This window comes from Sapajus apella, unplaced genomic scaffold, assembly GCF_009761245.1.
Source record: "Sapajus apella isolate SASKATOON/1434 unplaced genomic scaffold, GSC_monkey_1.0 scaffold4, whole genome shotgun sequence".
In the NCBI taxonomy this organism is placed as follows: domain Eukaryota; kingdom Metazoa; phylum Chordata; class Mammalia; order Primates; family Cebidae; genus Sapajus; species Sapajus apella.
In genome coordinates, this window is record NW_022436944.1 from 39,881,953 (window position 1) to 39,897,667 (window position 15,715).

At 35.1% G+C, this 15,715-nt stretch overlaps 1 protein-coding gene across 2 annotated transcripts in view; it reads left to right on the top strand.

The window, feature by feature from the left end:
• KCNH8 (potassium voltage-gated channel subfamily H member 8) overlaps nt 1–15,715 on the top strand; it is a 340,790-nt gene that overhangs the window by 136,585 nt on the left and 188,490 nt on the right. For both annotated transcript variants that reach the window (XM_032267464.1, XM_032267473.1), the window contains one exon: nt 5,274–5,405. In XM_032267464.1, coding sequence (XP_032123355.1) covers nt 5,274–5,405 — 132 coding nt within the window. The remainder of the gene's footprint in view (nt 1–5,273; nt 5,406–15,715) is intronic.

A 15,715-nucleotide genomic window follows, 5' to 3' on the forward strand; every position in this document is an offset into this window, starting at 1 on the left:
GACAACTCACAAAGCTTTCTGGTAGATTCTGATAGGACTGAATTACTGCCCCACTCTTTCTGCTAAGGAAATGAGTGTCCCATCACCCAGCCATGATTCATAGCAGCCTTGTTTCCTCACCTTCAGCCTTTTCCCACCCCCACCCAAGTGTGTGCGTGTGTGTGTGTGTGTGTGTATTCTTCTCTGGACTAACTTCTAAAAGCTGGCAAGCCTGTTATTTTATCTTTAAGTAGCACTGAGACAATGGTTGCAGAAAATAAGACTCATCAAACCTAATGTGAAGTAGGAGGAACACCTGAAAATGTTTAGGTCACATAACACTAATGCTCTTGGGATATTATGTTATTGTTGCTATAATTTCAAAAAATAAAGATGGCATATATTTATCATTAAAAATTTATTCAAAATCCTGCTTGATATTAGAAACAAGAAAACATAAAATGATTCTATGTCTCACTTTGACCTATTGTGTTATATTGAGCAGTGCAACTATTTCCCATCATGACAGCACAGTCATTAAAGAGAATGGGACCACTCACAACTCAATTTTCCTTATACCACATCTCCTTGTATTCAGTTATTAAACCATGAAGTCACACTAGAAACATTATTATTAGTTAGCTATTATTAGTTTTTGTCTATTGACTAGTATATTTTAATGGTGCCTGGAAAGCATATGAGTTCTCTTACAGTTATAAATATTAGCAAAAATTAGTATAGCCACTATGAAGAACAGTACGGAATGGTCCTCAAAAACCCACAAATAAAGCTTCCATATAATCCAGCAATTCCATTATGAGGTATATATCCAAAAGAAAGGAAATCAATATATGAAAGGGATATCTGTACTCCCATATTTATTGCAGCACTATTTAAAATATCCAAGTTATGAAATCAACCTAAGTGTTCATCAAGGGATGGATAGACAAAGTGTGGTGTATATATACACAATGGAATATTATTTGGCCATAAAAAAGAATGAAATTCTGTCATTTGCAGAAACATTGATGGAACTGGAGGACCTTATGTTGAGTGACATAAGCCAAGCACAGAAAGATAAATATTCCATGTTCTCATTCATATTTGGGAGCTAAAAAAGTAGATCTTATGAAGATAGAGAATAGATTGTTGGTTACCCTAGACTAGGAAGGGGAGACAAGGGGATGAAGGGAAAAATATCTATAAAAATATTTATTACCACTGAACTGTACATTTAAAAATGGTAAAAATGGGCTGCACATGGTAGCTTATGCCTGTAATTCAAGTGCTTGAGAGTCCAAGGTGGGAGGATCCCTTGAGGCCCAGAATTTGAGACCAGCCTGGGAAACATAGTGAGACCCCCATCTCTACAAAAAAATTAAAAACTAGCCAGGTGTGGTGGTGCACCTCTGTAGTCCTAGCTAGTTGGGAGGCTGAGGTGGCAGGATTCCTTGATTCTAAAGTAGGCTATGATCATGCCATTGCACTCTCACCTGTGTGACAGAGTAAGACTTTCTCTTAAACACGAAAGAGGCACAGGTGGTAAACTATATACGTAAGTTTTACCTCAAAAAAAGAAATAAACAAACAAAAATATTAGTAAGTCAAATCATCCTGCATTCTTGTTTCCCGATCAATAAAAAGAAAGTACAAAAATGGAGACAAGGGATACTCCACCAGATTTAAGCTTTTGTGTAACTGTTTATTCAATTCCAAAAGTAGATTTTCCCATGTAAGGTAAAAACCTTGTTTTCTCTCCGCAACTGTATTTATCCATAGAAATTAAAGGTGTCATTAACCTAAATCCTGTCAGAGTCTCATCTGTGTTGGCACTCTCCAACCCACATGATAATTACTGCTGCTATATAAAGAAGGAGTTAAACTTTTCATGAAATGTCTGCCCTCTAACTCTGCTCTTAAAATCATTCACATCTCTGAATTTGAGGCTGAGGGACTTGCAGCTTCCCATTTTAGCCCTAAGAGAGATTTGTTGCACTGGACCTGGGCCTGAATTGCTCTTGACTGAAGAGTTGATCATCATTGAGTCCACAGGTAAGTGAGGAAGAGCCAGATCCTGGAGAATAACTTGAATTATTGCATTCATAAGAGGTTGAAGGTATCATTAGAGATCCAGGGTAGGGGGCTTGCTGTAAAGATTTAGGAAAGCAGAGAAGCAAAGGATAAGTGAGCATGCTAAGTGTAAAGGGTCTTGCATTGAACATGATTTGTAGCTTTTGGCATCTATTATCTTTCTAGAAGAAAACACAATCGGTATATGCTTTGCTTTCTTCTAAAGTTGAGAAAGAAAAGCATAAATATACCTGAAGCTATATTTGTAAGGTTGTTGGTGTTGATAAATCTGGAGGGGCAGTTGAAAGGAAAAAAGAAAGGAGGGAGGGAAGGAGGGAGGGAAGGAGAGAGGGAAGGAGAAAGCTAGGTAGGCAGGCAGCCAGGAAGGAAGGAAGGAAGGAGGGAGGGAGCGAGGAGGAGAGGAGGGGAAGGGAGGGGTGGGAAGGGAAGGGAAGGGAAGAAAAGGGAAGGAGGGAGGAAAGGAAACAGTTTTTATGCCCTTTATACTGTTTCCCTAATAAACTTTGTCATATAGGCACTGGGAAGGTAGACCTCAGCCTGATTCATGTAAAATGATTCGAAAGCTTGAATTTAGAAAGATCTGTATTAATGAAGTTTTATTGAATTTATAAAATGTCAGTGATCACATCACTGTAACTTAAAAGACAAACCTCAAAGTAAACTTTCAGTTCTTCCACAATGTAATGTAAAATGATGGCTGTGCCTCAAGGGCTGATCAGTGAATACTGCCATATCAACAGCTATTTCCTTGGCTTTCACCTCATGTTGTGCTTTTGCCTCTCCAAAATACGTTGGTGCACCTATGGAAAGGCTCTTTGGAGACAATATTGATACTTGTCTGAATACATAAATAAAAGATTTTCAGGAAAATTAATAGCCTTGGTTATGATTTGGTGATGTTTTTGCAAGGTAATTGACAGAGAGATGCTTTGAAATGTGAACCAAAATGTCAGTTTCATACCATTCTTTGTGTTCCCACTATTACTTTCTCTAAGGTCTGATTACGAGTTTAGCCTGGTGACTCTTTTTGTTTCTATCATAGCTACAGCAAAGGCTCCCAATTCAAAATGGTGACCACAGATAAAATTTGAATTAAGAGCCATTCTGTGGTGATGAGGACAGCAGTGTTTTGGTTAGGGATATAGCTCACTTATGAGGCTTCTCCATGAATCTCAAACATTTGAGTTGATATATTATCCTAACATTTTGGGGGGTCACTGTAATCACTACTGGAGTGAAGGATTTGAGAATGTTACAATGAAGGAAACCAAGTTCCAGGTGGGTTAATTGACTTCCCTTTTGTCTCATGGCTGGTTAGTGTTAGAAACATGGTTAGATCCAGGGTCTTCTAGAGCCTAGTGATGAGCTATTGAAATGAGATTGCCATGGAATAGATATTGGGGCAGATGAATGAAAGGGGATACCATAGGGCTAAGAAAAGAAGGAAAGAAAAAGAAAGATGAAAGAAAGAACGACGGGAAGGGGAGGGGAGGGGAGGGGAGGGAGGAAGGAAGAAGGACTCTAAAACTATTGGGAGAAAACAGAGGAACAAGTGAACAAGTATATTTTATTATATTCCATGCAAAGTGTATAATATTTATGTTTTATACAGAACTTATGAGAGCAGCATGTCATACACACATTTATTGCATATGAATCCAACCATTATTTTAAACAAATACAGCAGCAGCTATGATAAAATATGACCTTTATATCAGATGGCTCCTAAATATAAAGTAATGGCTTCACTATTCAACTGAAGAAAAAAATGAAAAAAATGATAGATCTCAAGGCTGGATGAATACATCAGCTGTGTTGGAAATTATGAAGTCTAATACAGCATATGCAAAACAAATCAAAATACCAAGGATATTTCTGACTGTCTTATACTTTTGTCTTATACCCTGACTTTGAAATCAACACCCAAATAAGATGAAAATTTACAGTATTGAAGTCTTTTTTCCCTCATCAAAAGAAAATAAGGGAAAATTGTGTGTGAATAGATTAATAGTTTAATTTTAAAGCAACAACAACTTCATCATCATTTTCAAATATTCCTGTCCAGAATGCCTTTCAGTAGGAAATATAGTGCATTATTTTTTACATAGTCCTAAAATACATATTTTAAAATATATTTAAAAGTTGAAAAATAAGCTTTAGGCAAGACCATTTGGCTACTATATTTTGAACTTGAATCTTAATGATATTTCTTGTGGTTTTTTGCTCAAAATTGAATTGAATTTGATTATTTCTTCAAATATTTTTTGAAATGTGACATGCATACTGAAAAATACATGTAAGCATTTAAGAACTGAGCAGTCTTATGTAAACAGCATAAAAATCATGTAACAAAACTTGACCAGCATCCTACCACTCCCAGATCTGAGTGCCTTTCTAATCACAATTTTCCAAAAGTAACCATTAACCTGACTTTTAACATCATAGATTAGTTCTGCCTGTTTCTGTACTTAATGCAAACAAATTCTTATTGCATTCTACTCATTTGTATTTGTAAACTCATTTGTTGCTCAAAATTATGTTAGTGATAGTCATCTATTTGGTTTCAAATGATTCTAAGTCACTCATTCACATTGATGTATAATGTTGTATTGTGAGAATAAATTTTAATTCTACCTGCGTTTAAAATAGATGTATTAATTTGCAACCAGCCAGCAATATACGAAGTTCAAGTGGCTATGCATGCTCCCCAAAACTTGATATTTTTGATCTTTTTTATTTTAGCATTCTGTTGGGCAAGCTTTGATTTTTTAAATTGATGAAGTAAGCCTCTGGCAAACTCATACCAAACAAAGGTCTTTATTGAAGAACCAGTGTGTGCTGGGGGTGGGAAGGGGCAATCTCTCATGAAGTGGAATACTTCAACATCAACAAGTTCAAAGAAGAAATGCAGTTTGAATGATGTAAGCAGAAATGTCTCAGCACAGACAAGTGTTTTTGTTTAAAATACTGCTTTTTTTTTTTTTTTTTTTTTTGCTTTTTTTCAGAAAAAGCATTTCCCTTGGAATGAAGAGAGATGCATATTGGATAGAAATTTACGGAATCTGAAAACTGACATTTTTAAGATGGAGGGAGTTGTGGGATTGAAGAAAACACTAAGGGCTTTTTTTTTTTTATTAACAATTGAGATTTCCGTAGAAAAAACAGAAGGTAATGGTTGATTTGTATTTCTATCACTGTTGCAGGGTCTCCTTTTTGGTGCCTACTGGATATTGTTCCCATAAAGAATGAAAAAGGAGATGTAGTTCTTTTTCTGGCCTCATTCAAAGATATAACAGATACAAAAGTGAAGATTACTCCAGAAGATAAAAAAGAAGGTTGGTACCATTTTCAAAAAACATTGACAGATGGAGTAACGTTTTGAAACTGTTTACTTAAAAACTCTTGGAGAAAAAAAATGCATTTTTAATGACAGCAACTAATAAATATTCCAAACTGTTAGCAGTCAGTATTTGGTACATATTTCAAAATCACAGAGACTCACATGCATTCACATTCTATCATCTTTATAATAAAGACTCACTTGACAGGAACTAGAAGTTTATATTCCTATGCTAATAGGATGAGGATGAGAAAACAGTTTTTCACAATATAAGGATTAACACCACTTCGTTGTGTCAGGCAAAAATTAATGGATGGGATAAGTGACGTTAAGAGGATGTGATCAAAATCACATCTCTCTCTTTCCTCTAGATTGCTGTAGCTCAAAACTTAGATGTGCAAAATTTAGTTTTGTACAAAATTAAGAACTCTAGCTTAGTGATTGTTAAAATAGACTGTTGCAAACAAATATGAATCCTGTACCTTATCATATATAACAATATAATACTTTGTTTTAAGACTTAAACAAGCTTTTCAGTTCTCTTTAATGGAGTCTAAGAATTTGTGTTGTTTACCTTGTATCTTCTGTTTATAATATATTAAGAAATTATTTGCATTTTATATAAGCTGACAAAAGTTAACACTGAAAAAATGCTGATATTATTTCTTCTAAACAGAAGTAGGATTCTAGTCAGCAGAGAAAAAGCAATTATCCTGTGTGGATTTCCTAAGTAGCAAGTTCTTTTGTAGAACCAGCTACTTGACATTTCAACAGCTATGTCTTTTTAGGAGTTAGACTCTTTTATTTCAGCTCTTTTTTTAAAATGGGTATGATTGTTTTCAATACATTATGTCTCTTGAAATGACAACCCAAATGAACAGCTATTATAGTTTGGTACTCTCATTTCTAGCATTTGAAATCCTTGCAAATGCATGCCTGTTTTGCTCTATATTGGCATGACTAAATTCTGTGATTTTACATATGCAAGGGACAGCCACCTAAAAATTAAAGTTACTTGAATTTTAGAGCAAATGTAATACCTGTCCAGTGTAAGTTCCACGAAGATAAGTATGGAACTTGGTGTGTACAGTTTTTGCTTTTAATGTTTTCTTTGTAATACAGAAATACAAAGGATAAGGATTTTTTGAATAAAATTATTCAAATATATAAATATATAGTCATATTATGTACATTTACAAATATGTGTGGATAAGTAGAAATATAACACAGTCCTTAGAAAGAAGTACATGACTTTTTTCTGTTTTGCTTGAAAGGAGGCAGTTTTATTAACCTTTAACTTCCTTGTTTTGAATATGAGGACCATGCCTAATGGTTCTATACAAATTCTTTAATCATCTTTGTCTTATGTTCCTTATGTGTCTTGATAGGGGAGAAATCCCCATCTTGGTGGACTGCAATGAATAAAAGCAGTTAAGAAGACGTTTTCATTTGGAGTTTGAGAGAGCTCAATAAAATTACTCATTTTTACCACCCATGTTCTGAATCAGCTGAAAAAGAAAAATGAGTAGATGGGAGACCAAAATATCACCTTTATTTCTGATGAAACTTATAAAAGAGAACAGGAAATATTTCTACTTGCAAGTAGGCTTCCTTCTAGTGAGCTCTAGTTTTAGGCAAAGTTGTCCCTCAGTCACAGAGCTAGACTGAGGCCAAAGCAGAGCCTCTTACTGTGTGACTTAATGTCTGGAAGACTAGAGCAGAACAGCTGTTCCCTAAGGAGTGGGGAGACAAAGGATACATCCTATACATGTCCATATCGCCTTCCAAACTTAATCACATTATGTTTTTCTTCTATCCCTGGAAATAACTAAGTTAAGGAGCACAGAGAGGCTAGCATGTCACACTAGAAGAGCTGCTTGCGCTTGAAAGATTACACCTGTCATTTGGAAGTGAAGGACATACATTTGAACACTGTGCAACCACTAAAAAACTAAGCCAAAGTTCTATCTTAAAAATGAGTTTTACATTTGTATTTAAGTAGATCTATTAAATTGTGCTCAATAATATTCTCATTTTGTTTAGGGAATATGTACAATGTAAAGAATATCTCTTACAAGATTTAAATAAAAATATCAACAAGACACTTTTAACATTAATTATATTATGCACAATGTGATTTAATTTTTTTGAAATATTTGCAAGTCCCTAGATACTATCTCAACATTATCTCATATGAAATTATTACTTCTAATATATATTGAATGCTCAAGAACAGTTTTTTCTATTGCTACCTTATTATAAATGTCCCATAAAAGTATATAGCATTTTTAGAAACAGTAACTATTGTAAGTCACCATGCTTATAAAATGATAATTTTAAAATGGCCAACAATTTGGGAGGCCAAGACAGGAGGACTGCTTGACAACAGAAGTTTGATACCAGCTTGAGCAACATAGGGAGACTATATCTTTACCAATAATAAATAACAATAAAATAAAAAATTATCCAGGTCATGGCGGTCCACACTTGTGGTCCCAGCTATTTGGGAGGCTGAGGTGAGAGGATCACTTGAGCCCAGGAGGTGAATGCTGCAGTGAATGGTGATCGCACTTCTGCATTCTAGCCTGGGTGACAGAGTGAGACCCTGTCTCAATAATAAAAAAAAAGAAATAGAAAAAAAAAAATATATATATATATGTATGTATGTGTGTGTATGTGTATATATGTGTGTGTGTGTGTATATCTGTGTGTGTGTGTGTGTGTGTGTGTATATTTGTACCTGCACTTAATGGAGAAAAACACCTTAAAATTCACTAATTGATAGTATGTCTTGCAGTTAAAACTCATCAATTGATGGCATGTCTTGCAGGAAAGGCACAGCCTAACATATGATATTTTTAAAACTTCCAAATGAGTGTTTGATTATTAAACTGTCACCATGTAACTGTAGCAGTATTGTGTCATAACATTAAAAAACTAAATGAGTACATGGCCTGACCCAGTGTTGCATCTTCTGCAAATGCATCACTGAAGTTCATCTAAGTTGTATAAATAAGGTTCATGTTAATTAAACTAATTAATACTGAGATTCATATGGTGGACTTCATTTAAGAGATATAGATGGCATGGACTTCTATTAAAATAGTTTAATCATTTATCTATGTTTTGGGGGAGTTTATTTTAAATAAGGAAGAACATGTTTTATAGAAGAGGCTAACAAGGTATGGATACAACATAGGCCTTTTATTAATGAACAGCATTCTTGGAAGATTAGCACAAAATTCAAACTACTACTTATATGTACAATAGCTTTCAGCTAGTGGATCTGAGGGGGTGTGTGTGTGTGTGTGTGTATGTGTGTGAAAGAGAGAGAGAGAGGGGGAGAAAGAGAGAGAGAAACTTCAGCAGAAATCTGATGGTTTTTATCACTTTTAAAACTACCTTTCTTTTTGGCACATATTTTACTTCCATTCCAAAAATAGTGTGTATGTCACTAACTATGTCCATGTCAAGTGTTACTTATGGAGAGAATTTAGTATGAAGCCATGTTTATATCTTCATCAGTTAAAAAATATTTTGATATAAAATTTGGATTTATATATCAATCAGCTTGGCAATTGAGGTTCTTTTGTTGCCGATCAGATATCTTGGCTGGTGGTTAAATATGTCCTTTTTATTTAAAAATTAAGAAAGAAAAAGAATGTCTACTTAATACAAGAAGCCAGGGTAGGCAAAGTGTTTTTGGACACCAGGTCCTCAATGGTGGGGAAGGATTAGAAAAAACATTAACAGGGATGAGAACGGAAGGTCTTTGAATGGAGTGATTCAGAGGGAATTGTTTCCTTTGAGAGAAGAAAAATAGTCTCAGAAGGAAGCTTTAATTGTTTTTAGTTAATTAAAATTAAATTAATTTAATTAGTTTTTAAAATTACATTTAAAATTTAATATAAGTTTAAACGTGGATTAACAATGTATGAAATAATTCAAAATATATTTATTGAGAACCCACTCTGAGCCCAGTATTGCATTAGCATTTGGGGATGTCAAAATGAAAACAATATGCTTGAAAACATCTTAGGTCTCAGCTTAAATTCTTCCCACTAAATTTTGGCTGTTAGGCCTTCTAGAAGCTGCTTACTATCTCTGAAACTAAGTTTCCTCATCTATAAAATGAGGTACCTATACATATCTTCTACATTTGTTATAGGTTTATAAGACATAATATATGCAATTCACATAGCATAGGGAATGAAGAATACGGTCAATTAAAGATGTGGTCATGGTTGTTACATTCTATAGGATTTATAAAAACACCTAGCTCTTGTTGAGTCTCTGCTTCATGCTAAGTGCTTCACATAGATTACTTCATTTACTTCTGATAATTCTGTGAAATAAGCATTATTTCTGTTCTCATTTACTGATGAATTAAAATAACTTGATAAAGTTGACATAGTAAAAAAAAAAAAAAAAAAAAAAAGGTAACCTAGGATTTACACTAATGCAGCCAAACCTCAGAGCCTACATGATGATTTTTCTCCCTCACTTGCCTTTCACAAAGTGCTCATAATCTTATGGTGAACACAGATCCAGTATTTGCAATATAGTATGTTCAGTGTTAGTAGAATGACAGAAATAATAAATTCTTCTCAGACAAGGAAACAAGATAGGGTGAGTCAGTGAGAGGCACAGCAGAGTCAGCAGAACTTCATAGGAGAAATAATATTGAAGCAAATCTTGAAAGATGATTTGTGTGTGAAGTAAGACTGAAAGGAATGAATGTTAATTTTAGGTGATGAAACAGCAAGTAGTTGACTTTTGTTTATAAGAAAAGTCATGAAGTTGGAGTTCAGCCCTAAGTAGTTTAGGTGGCATGTAGATATATTTCAGAGTTAGAACAGGTTATCCTTGATATAAGAAATGAAGGAAAAGGAGATCTTTTGGAATCCTGTTTCTGGTTTAAGGGCTGTTATAAACTGATTCGTGTCACTCCCAAATGTATATGTTGAAGCCTTTACCCCCAGTATCTCAGAATGTAACTATATTTAGAGATGAGACTTTTGAATAAGTTAAAATGAAGTTGTCAGGGTTGCCCCTAATCCAGTCTGACTATCATCCTTATAAGAGATTAGAACAAACAAAAAGACACCAGGGGTGTGAAAGCAGAGGGACTGCTGACCATGGGAATAGAACAGCTGTGTGCAAGCCAAGGAGAGTCCTCAGGAAACCAACCTGCCAAACCAACCTTAATCCTGAATTTCTAGCTGCCAAACTAAAAAAATAAATTTCTTTTTTGTAAGCCACCCAGTCTGAGGTATAGTCTCTCTTTGTGTCATTCCACTACATCCTGAGGTTACCATAATCCATTGATCCTTAAGTTCCTCATACAAAATGATGTAGTATTTTGCACATCCTCCTTTATACTTTAAAAAAATGCCAGATATAGGTGATGGGGAGGAAGGCAGCAAACCACATTGCCATGTATGTACCTATGCAACAATCTTGCATGTTCTTCACATGTACCCCAAAACCAAAAACGCAATAAATATATATATTTAAAAGAAATCTCTAGAGTATTTATAATGCCTAATGCAATGTAAATGCTGTGAAAATGGTTTTTATGTTGTATTATTTAGGGAATAATGACAAGAAAAAGGCCTATACATGTTTAGTACAAATGAAACCATCCATTATTTTTCTGAATATTTTTGATCCATACTTGGTTGAATCTGCAGATGTGGAACCTACAGATACAGAGAGCTGATTGCATTTTGTTATAGCAGCCCTAGCAAACATAATTAATGACTTTAATCTAGATGGTAAATGCAGAAGAGAAATAAGTTTCTGAGGAACATTAATGAATTCAGTATTGGGTCTATTGTTTGAAGTTTCTATGCATGTTGTGTAGGCAAATAGACATGTCAGTCAGGTGATTAAGAGAGAGTCATGGACCGAAGGCATAGATTTGATAACCATCAATATATTGAAGGTAATGCAAAAAAATGGTCATAGATGAGATTATTTAGGAATTCTAAAGAGAGCTTCAAGAGGAGGGAGGAAAGAAGTAGGTCAAGGGTAGGACCCTGGATCATACTAATATTTGAGGAACCAGGAGGAAAGTATCAGTAAAGGAGATGGATTAATAATGGTGAGGCGTCAGAGGGAAACAGAGCCAGAAGTCATAGAGATATTAAGTAAGATGAGGAAAGAGATGTGCCCCTGGGGTTTTACAGCTGAAAATTACAGATTGCTGCTAAAGGCAGTTCCGAGAGACAGCTGGGAGAGAAAGCCAATAATGAGAATTCTACTAACTTCCCAACACTTTGGGTCATCACATTATTAAAATTAAGGAGACACAACTGTAGCACCTTCTTATATGTTCTTAGCGCATGTAAGTAGATTTTTAAGTTCAAATTACTTAAGAATCAGCTTATTAAGTTCCCCACAGACCACTTTCTAACTGCCATTTCACCTTCGAACTTTTTTGAAACTTGGGGACAAGTTAAGCTGGTCTGTTCATTTTCAGCTCACACTCTTCTTTCTCCTTACCCAGGTCCTCAAATTTTCCTTCACTTGGAATCTATCTTTGTGACCTTATTCATCATGAAAATCCCACTTGTTTTCTGTATAGTTAGATTTTCCCAATCTACTTTAGCTCATAGTTAAGTGTCCTTCCCTTAAAATGCTCGGTTCTTTGCTCCTGGAGTCATCCTTCTAAATCTTCTTGCAACAGTGTATCCAACTTCTTTATCTTGTCATTCCCAAATCATTATGGGCCTTGAAGATGGCATATGGTTTCATTCTTTACATTTCCTATATTGCCTTAAACATAATAGAAACTGAGTAAATTACTTGCTTATTAATTAACTATATTGACTCTCACCTGTGTGACGGTGGTTAATATCTTTTAAAAGTTTCTTTCCTTGGCATTCAGTTGCGTTTGTGTCAATTTTCCAAACATTTTGCACAGCAGTTCATTCATTATGTTAATTTGGTCTTCTATTCAAACCAGTTGAGTATAATAATACATGCCTTGTTTTTCCAGGCACGGAGCCCAATGAAATTATTTTTGTTTATTTATTGTTGAATGTCACAGATTTGCTTTGGAATGATGGTTGATGCTGGCTTATTCATTATGTGGTAACAACATCAGTTATCATAGAATGAGGGGATTTCCATTACAATTTCTAAAAGGCGAGCACTTCAAATTTGTCTTGAGAATTTAGGGGTTGATGTGTGAAGCTTTTCATGTTATCTTTAGTGGTAATACAAATCAAGATTCCAATGCAGTGGTATTTCTTGGTAGTCTAACTGGCAAGCCACAGCAGGTTGGCATTGTTAGTTACAGTGACAAAAGTTTTGTGTTGCATATACCATTGCCTATTACTAAATGACTTCAGAAAAAATAAACTAATAAAAAGCTATTCTAAACAATTAGATATCCATTGTCATAGCTACAAGAACCTGCAAACCTAACACAAGATTAAAAAGTAAAGTCTTATTTTCCTCATATGTCAAAGAGCATGGGACTGAGCAATCTGTGGTGGAAACAGTGACTCTGCAATACTGGTGGGCACTCAGGCTTTTTTGACCTTTCTGCTGTGCTGTCCTTTATGTGCTGTCTTTCTTCATCCTGCTTGTCACCTGATGGTTGCAAGATGCATGCTGCGCCTTTAGAACTCATTTTTGTGGTGCAGACAATAAGAAGAATGAAGGACAAAAGGCAAGGGCCTCTTTCTATGAGGATTCACCTTTGTTTGTAGGAAGGAATGTCTTTCCCCTTGCCTCTGTCTCCTGCCAAGGATTTCTGTCAACATGGCATTTACCATAATTTTGTCACATGGCCATGGCCATTTCTAGCTGCAAGGAATGCCAATAAATCAAGGTTTGGGTTTTTTTTTTTTTTTTTTTAAAGCCTTGTGTCTCTAAAATAGAAATAGCCAAAAGAGAAAGAGTCTTGGAATGAGATTGGGTCAGGCAATCTAGAGTATCTATCAAGGTATCTACTGATTATTTTCTATATGCTAGACATATTATCCAAGGATCATACAATGTAGAAGAATGAGACTTAGAGTGATAAGCAAACTGCCCAATGCTTAGGTGCTGTGAAGAGGTGGAGACAGAGTGAAGACCAGGACTATCTGTTCTCATAGCTTATATATTTCCATTATAGCACAGGGGGGCCTCCAATGAAACAAATGAGAGGAAACGGGAAATGAAGTGGAAAGAAAGCTGGGCTTATCTCAATTCCTTCCCCAAACCGCTACAAGCAATTGCTATTGAAACCGAGCTCCTGTCTCAATTATTTTTACCATTCTCATTTCTTATTTAAAATCCTTACTATTCAAAGTGTGGTCAGAGGGCCTGACACATTAGCATCACCTGGGAGCTCATTGGAAATGCAGAATCTCAGGCCCTACTTCAGACCTTTGGATCTGCATTTCAAGGAGATACCCAGGTGACTCACATGCATATCCAAGAAGCCCTGTGACTTACACATTTCTTAGAAAGGCTTCCCCAACCATCCAGACTAAACTAATTCATCTTCAGCCACTCCATTACATCACCCTGTTCATTGTTTTATAGCATGTATGCCTATCTGAAACATTACTCAAAAGTTGGTTTTTATTGTAATTGTTTTCTGTTCCACTAAAATTTAGGTGTCATCAAGGAACAGACTTTGCTTTCACTGAAGATCTCTAATTCTTACAGATAGAAAGTCTGATACATAATAAGTGCTCAATAAATATTTGATAGATGGATGATGAGTATGTGAATGCATAAATGATGTCTAATTTAGAATACTTGGCTCTTCAGAGATAGATAACAATGTAGCATTCTTGCTGCTTCAAAATAACCAGACGATAATTATAAAAGCTGCGTGTCCCAGGTGCACATTCTAATCACTGTACTGTTTGGCTTTGTTCTGCATGATTTAATTCAAAGGCACCTTTTCATGTATTTACCTTAGTCTTAACCTCTCTACATTTATTCTTACTGCTGGCATTGCTAGTATTCTATTTAAGTCCTTTGAATTTAAATAGAATCTCTGTTGTTGGTTAATTTTTTGTTCTTAGTGACTCTTCTATTGTTAAATTTCCAAAAATCTCAATTTGGTCAAAATTTTGAAGATAATTGAAGTTATTTGTTATAAAAAATAAAAATTGTCCCCAAAAGGCTAGACATTAAGCGACTGATCAGATGTTAATTAAATCTAGGATGGTTGTTATGACTTCAGATATTTTAATTTTCAATGTGGAACATTGCAATAATGTTCCTTTCACTTGCTGAAGTATTCTGCCTGATTTTTTTTGTTTGCATAATGGAAAAAGCACATGCAAAATTTCTAATAAAGAGAAGCTGCCTGATGAGATAATTATTATAAAAATTGATACCTTATCCCAGGAAATAGATTTCTGCCTCTGGGACATCTATACCAACTCTTTATCAGATTTGTGATGACACTGAAACTGAAGAGCCCATATAGATGCTTAAAGTGATTTAAAAATTTTAAGCACATCTATATTTTATTGTATTACCTATATTTAAAAATGGTCTTTGGAGTTTCTATAGATATTTGCTAATGTCTTTTTCTCCCAAAACCTTTTAAAGACAAATAATGCAAACTAGGGTTCGTATACAAAATTGTCTTTAGAGAACAGGGGATGAGGTATTGAGAAAGACGTTGCCATAGGCTGTGGTAAGGACTAGGCATAATCGTCACAGCATGCTTCACCAAGTCATTCCATTTGAAAGAAAAATTTTAAATATCTGCAGCCAGTCAAAATACTCTCATGGATTGCATTTGTTCTGATGATGAGTAGCTTGTGATCCTTGGACGAAAACTTTCTGAAGCTGTTATCTTGTTAGCTTTATTTTTTATAAAAGATGTTTCTAGTTGTGTTACTTTAAAAGATGGTTTTTGCCCTTTTTTGAATTTAATATTAAGAAACTTTTTGTAATTGAATGATAATTCATTAAAACATCAGGCAAATATGGTATTAAGAAGATTAGGGCCAGGTGCAGTGGCTTACACCTGTAATCTCAATTTGGGTGGCCGAGGTGGGAGGATTGTTTGAGCCTAGGACTAGCCTGGGCAACACGGGGAGATACTGTTTCTACGACAAAAAAAAAATGGGGAAAAAAATTAGCCTGATGTGGTGGTGCATACCTCTGGTACCAGCTACTCAGGGGGCTGAGTTGGGATAATTGCTTGAATTCAGGAGGTGGAGGCTGCAATGAACTGTCATCATGCCACTGTACTCCAGCCTGGGTAACATAGAGTGACCGTGTCTCAAATAAATAAATAAATAAGTTCAGGCTGAGAACTAAAACAGCCAGAGACAT